Below are 6,000 nucleotides of genomic sequence, written 5' to 3' on the forward strand. Positions count from 1 at the left end.
TCTTGCATTGTCAAACCAGGATGCCATACCGCATGAGGCAGATATTGAGCAGCTATTTTATGGGTTCCCAATTCTCTGTAGCGGGCCCTTCACGAAGTTGATGATGAACGGAGATTCGCGGGCCCTTGTCTTCCTCTTTCACTTTTATCGCGCGGCACGTATCTTGTTGGCACCAGAAAGATGTTGGTGGGCATATAAGAGGAGCTGCATTCTGGAGGAGTTCTTGTTAGAGGAATTAAAGTCCCGGGGACTTGATGCATGTCTGGTTGCTTAGCACTGCAACGGGGTCTTTGCGACATACCACCTATCTTATAAGCCATGATGTAGGTACAAAAATCACGGAGTTTAGGAGGGAAAGAAGACCAAGGACAAAGGATCTCCCTACACAGCCATGGTGACTTTATGTCAGTGGATGGCCTGCTGAGTAGTCAAGGTAAGCTAGTTGGTAACTACATTCCTGAGCGGTTAGTGGGTCCTCTATGTCTAGGAAAGCCACCTGAGAAGCGAGGTCAGGGGTTCTGTTCTGCGTGATTCTCAGAACTTGAGGAAGCAAATAACCATTAAGGATCTCTCCGCCGACATGAGCATCAATAACAGCCCATTGGTAGGTAATGGAGAGAACAATTTCCTCGGGGATACTCATTCTTTACTACTGGGTCCACTTGGATGTAACATCAAAGCTTGAGCAATTAGCAGATGCTATACAGGTCACAGGGGGATGATGACATGTTACTATGGTAAAGAATGCTGTCAAAAGGCTATTACAAATTTCTCATTCCTGAGAGCTACTTGGCTTAAGCCGCACAAGGGTTGATTTTCGGACTCAGTCCTGCCGAAGGTCGACGCTCTCTCTCTAAAGACACTGATATTATTGAGCGGTATTCAAGTGACAATGTTAATGCTGAGGATGATTTCAAGATACATCCTATTTGCTGACGGGTTTGGCTCCTCATATTATATTATATCATTCTGTAGAAGGACTTCTGGGTCCAGGTGGTCTTGTCTAACCCCACCGGCGAAACACAGCCAACACGCCAGGAATCCAGTTGAATAACCAGAGATCTGACCCGCGGGCCGGGCCGGGCCGGGCTAAAGGGATTCAAGCTGCCCCACCCCGCAAACCCCTGGCCATTAGGAGTGATGGGGTTCAAAAAATTTCAGTAACAAGTCAATAGAGATGCCTCAGGCATCAGTCATCTTATCTTATCAAAGGTGGTGGCCAAAAGGGGGATAGGCCTCCCGCAGATTCTGGTCTTGGCATCCCCCATCAAAAAAGAATCGGCAGGCCCTGTCCCCCCCCTATCTGACCCCCTTCTAGGTAACTAGACCTCACTTCTTGTCTAGATATCTAGAATCTCGTAATTCCATGAGTTAGATTCATAAATTCATTATGATCATCCAAAAATATGAAGATTTGATGATTTCTTTTGGTTGGGGGGGGGGGGGGGTGTATGGGTTACCCCGTCCTTCCCCCCTTCTGTCAACTGTTCTTTTACTATGTTGCCCAGGAGGGGGGGTAAGGGCTGGACTACTAGGGGATGTCGAAGGTTGCATTGATTAATTTTGATTATAGGAAATGTATATATGATATTTATTGCATATAAACAAACACCTTATCTCACCTAATAGTGGATGGGTGCAATCAAAGCAAATGAAGCGGCTCAAAAATAAGCTAAGGCAGGAAGTGAAGCACTGAGAACTGTGACTTGCCAGGTCAGGGACCTAATGCCCAATCAATTTGAGCTTTTTAAGCGCAGAGATGGGGTAGGCGTGATTAAAAAGAGGTCTACTCCCTGCACCTACCAAGCAGAGTATCAATCATTTTTCCTTGTCTCTTTCATACAGCAGTGACTTTTCAAGTACCACTACAATGGTGGTCTGGGACTGCCCGAATTGCTTCGAGCACTGCGAAGGCCCAGGAGGGCTCATCCAACATCTGCATTATGACCACCTATATAAAGAAATGGCGTTGTCTCCGGAAAGCAAAGGGCAGTTGGCACAATCGACTGACCCAGAGTCCAGCGTGGACGAATTCGATATTGAAATCCGATATGTTTGCCCGTTTCCAAATTGTGCCCACATTAAGCAGTATACGTCAAAGTATAATCTGCTACGGCACTATTTTGACCGTAAGAGAAAACAGCAGAATAGAAGTGGCCTATCTAACTTAAAGCATTAGATTCGGTCTACACAAAGACAGAAAGACTTTGTTGTCTGAACTGCCAAACACTTAAGAACACCTTGGGGTCCCTAATAAGACACTAGGATAAATCATGTCGGAAAAAGTTTGACGGGCTTGACCATACCACTTCTAGACAGCAGTGTTTGCTTCAAGAGCTAAATAGAGAGAAAAGAGAGTTGCAATAGATATGGATAGAGTACTAAGACAGAAGCTCAAGAGGACTACACCACGACAGGAGCGTGCAATGGATCACAATGAGAACAGAGAGGGCTTGCGATTAAAACACAAAGAGGGTCAGACAAATGAGATTCTAATGGACTTAAGATTGACGCAGGACCTCACTCAAGGTACAAATGCTGATCATGCCACTGGTATTTAAAAAAATTCCTCAAAAATTCCAAGCGTTGCAGTTAACACTCCACCAGGTCATAACCTAACCATCTCAAGTGAAGAGGCGGCTGCAGCCCTTGATATAATAACGATGAGAAATGCTTGGATATCCATATTTTATCCCAGGGCCGGCGAGGGTACTGAGCAGGAACCACAGCCATCTATTGACAATTCGTGGTGGCATTCTCCACAAAGCCTGGACGAATCGTTGGTGGTAAATTATGATGAGCTCTGTGTCTTGGACCACTTGCTAGTCGGGATCCTGCTAAATTTTGAGAATGAGCGTCTTCAATCATTGCAACTTAGTGTGCGAACCCAGCAGCCTATGGCTCGTAATTCTGATTTTGATGTCATTGTGTTTGATACAGACCACCCCATGCAAAATACTGTTCCTGGCCATCCAATTGATTACTTTTTTGAACAAATGCAGCCGCTAGGAACATCTAAATGCGATTTGGCGACTTTGCAACCTTGGGTTTATGATGTTGACTTTTGTTAGTAGACATCCGGCAATACAGATCATTGTGGGGTGTGTCTTGCAGATCAAAAATCCTTGATAGCAAGGTCAAGGTGAACATGTATTGGGCTGTTTATAAACATTGATATTGTATAATTATATATAATAGGACTAGGCTTGTTATATACCTGCTCCATCATCCTTGATTTTCTTTTTCAATGAAAGTGAAAAAGCAACCAGTATTAATCCTAAGACAAAGATTGCTTTCTTCACACATTCACTCTACTCCAGGGTTTCTAAGCATATGATGGATAATCAATAAAGATCATTTTTGTAGCTAGCAAATCTCAAGACATCTAATGTAGTGTTGGATTTTATATTTATTATGGACTGCACTGGCCGCCTTGATATCAAGATTAGATAGTTATAAGAATGCTAGCTGGATTCTAACAGACCATAAGGCCAAAAGACCAACATTACCGCGAGTTGCCAGACAACTCGCGGATCCAGACCTATATAGTAGCGCACTGGGTAGCTAAGGCATCTCTCTCTCTTAGAGATCCTTACAATAGTATCAGCCACTAGTCAGCCATAAGTAGTTCTTCTAAGGCGTGAGCAAGAATGCAACTTAACTTTTCAGCATGAATTAAAGGGCAGAGTATGATTTCATATAACTACCATTCTATATTTTTAAGTGGCTGCAATATAAAACCCTGAACATGGTGATTAAGGGGTTGGTTATATTAACATGGAATCACCAGAAGGTAAAAGTATTAGGGCTATACTATGACCACTGTGCAATACCTATAACTAAGAAAACTAGTAATAATCAAGGATGACATCACAGCCCAGAAACCAGATATCTATGTAATAACCCTCCGCACCAGGCAATCCCAAGGGAAATCTATGCATCCATCCGCTTCCACGACTAGGCTTGATGATAAATATGCTTAGTGGTGATATGATTGTCATTATCATCTTGAACGACAGTAGTAAAGTGATCATGGTTGTCATTATCACTTGAGTGTTCTGTTTCACTAATTTAAAGCTTTTGTCAGCATTTGGCATACACAGCCACCTATAATATATATCACTCACGCTAAGATAGCCTTGGCAGCATTGGCAGGCACATCACTCTTCTCTATTGCCTGGCTGAAATTCTCCTGAATGCTCTTCCCTAGCTGGGTGCGCCTCCAGGCTGAAGTTTTGGTCGCGTACTTGACGGATAAGGTTTTCCTGTTTTTGATAATGTTCTTGATAAATGAACTTTTGAAAACTTGGTTGTAAGACATTATGTAGGCTAAACAGAATCAAACAAAATGAAGCAGTAAAGTAACTTGTTCAGTGTAGACTTGATTTTACTGGTAGAAGCCATGATCTCCGCTGCATATACACCAATTTATACCCTCATTCAGTGATACTGACAAAATCATGAAGAGAAATAAGGGTGAGGATTAATCCTAAGAAGCAGTGGTGAGCAGTGATGGTGAGCAGTGATGGTGAGCAGTGGTGGTGAGCAGTGAGTGGTGAGCAGTGAGTGGTGAGCAGTGAGTGGTGAGAAGTGGGGGTGAAAAGTGGGGGTAAGAAGTAGTGGTGAGCAGTGAGTGGTGAGAAGTGGGGGTGAGAAGTGGGGGTAAGAAGTAGTGGTGACTGGTGAGGATTATGTCATGTGGAAGACTCCACTAAAAGTGTCTTCTGGCTAATCCCTTAATGCTGTTAGCCCCTTAGCGAAATCTCCAAAAGGTTCAATCATCCAACATTCAAAGCTCAGTGGAAAGTGCTCGCTGTCATGTGGTACTGCTACCCTTTGAGAATTAAACCTCATTCATATGCTCTTTTTGCCCATCTTGACAAGTTAAGGGGGATTGGAATCAGGATGTCCTCAACACTTGTTGGTGCCTCGGGTTGTGTTTATGTGCGTGATAAGATACTCAAAGGTCATCCAAGGAGACCAGAGCTGAATATATACCTCGCGCAGTAAGTCTTAACTTCTCGAATCATCTTATGAGTATTCCCAAACTCTCTACTAATTAGGTAGTATCGGATCTTAGTTGTGAGAGCCGACCTTTTGTTTTGAAGCCTGTTTCTGAGTCAATATTCAAACATTCCGTTACCCTCAAAAGGGAGTTTCCAGACACTTGTCAACTTCAAAAACATATTGACATCAATGAAAATGAGCACATCCTTGTCTATGAATACTTCAAGCACGACCTGCTTTCCCTAGTGCAGAACAACTCAAATCTTCCTCTAGGAGCAAGGAAGTCCATATTACGACAAGTCGGACAGGCAGTGGAGAGGCTCCACGCTAAAAACTGGATACACTTAGGTTAGATGCAAGACAATGAAATATCGCTCTGTCAAATCCACACTGACCCAAGCCTCATCTAGACATAAAGCCTGACAATGTTATGATCGACTGTAGTGAAAACAACAAAGGCCAACTTGAAATAGAAAGAGTGGCATTATCCGATCTGGACTGTTCTTTGGAACTTGAAGGCGAAAAGCTCCTCAATGCTAGAGTAGGAAACGTCATGTGGCGCAGTCCAGAGGCGCAAATAGGGAAGGGTATTGGTAAGCCTTCAGATGTATTTTCTTATGGACTTCTTGTAAGTTGTGCTATTCCCTGTTAGAAGGGTGCCTGCTTAATATTACTCTCAGTGCCTCTACGTGCTAACCGGCATGGAAACCCTACATCCGGACTTCAAAGAGCTAAGGGAAGCGGGAGTTGAACCTGAGCTGGAGATCTTAAGCCGATTGATAACATTCTTCGGCCCTGTCCCTCCTGGGCTGATAGCACATGTTAATGATGAAAGATGGTGCAATATCTTGATGCAATTATCAGAGGCAACAGCTGGAGATGGGTTTAGGGTTTAGGGTTTAGGGTTAGGGTTAGGGTTTGGGTTAGGGTTTAGGGTTAGGGTTAGGGTTAGGGTTAGGGTTAGGGTTAAGGGTTTAGGGTTAAGGGTTAGGG

General features: G+C 43.6%; 1 protein-coding gene across 1 annotated transcript, besides 8 other annotated features; it reads right to left on the minus strand.

Annotated features, from left to right (window-relative positions):
- The first annotated feature begins 1,070 nt into the window (after positions 1-1,070).
- Positions 1,071-1,090: a microsatellite.
- Positions 1,091-4,045: 2,955 nt separating this feature from the next.
- Positions 4,046-4,321, minus strand: ACLA_008550 (uncharacterized protein; the record flags this gene model as incomplete). The annotated part of the gene is made up of 2 exons (XM_001273520.1): positions 4,046-4,058; positions 4,128-4,321. The coding sequence occupies 2 exons, from the start codon at positions 4,319-4,321 to the stop codon at positions 4,046-4,048; spliced, it is 207 nt and encodes a 68-aa protein (XP_001273521.1).
- A 177-nt stretch (positions 4,322-4,498) lies between these two features.
- Positions 4,499-4,658: a microsatellite.
- Positions 4,500-4,685: a microsatellite.
- Positions 4,503-4,580: a microsatellite.
- Positions 4,514-4,678: a microsatellite.
- Positions 4,587-4,670: a microsatellite.
- A 1,207-nt stretch (positions 4,686-5,892) lies between the features above and the next one.
- Positions 5,893-5,999: a microsatellite.
- Positions 5,893-6,000: a microsatellite.

The sequence above is a fragment of the Aspergillus clavatus genome, genomic scaffold (genome assembly GCF_000002715.2).
Source record: "Aspergillus clavatus NRRL 1 1099423829797 genomic scaffold, whole genome shotgun sequence".
Lineage (NCBI taxonomy): Eukaryota > Fungi > Ascomycota > Eurotiomycetes > Eurotiales > Aspergillaceae > Aspergillus > Aspergillus clavatus.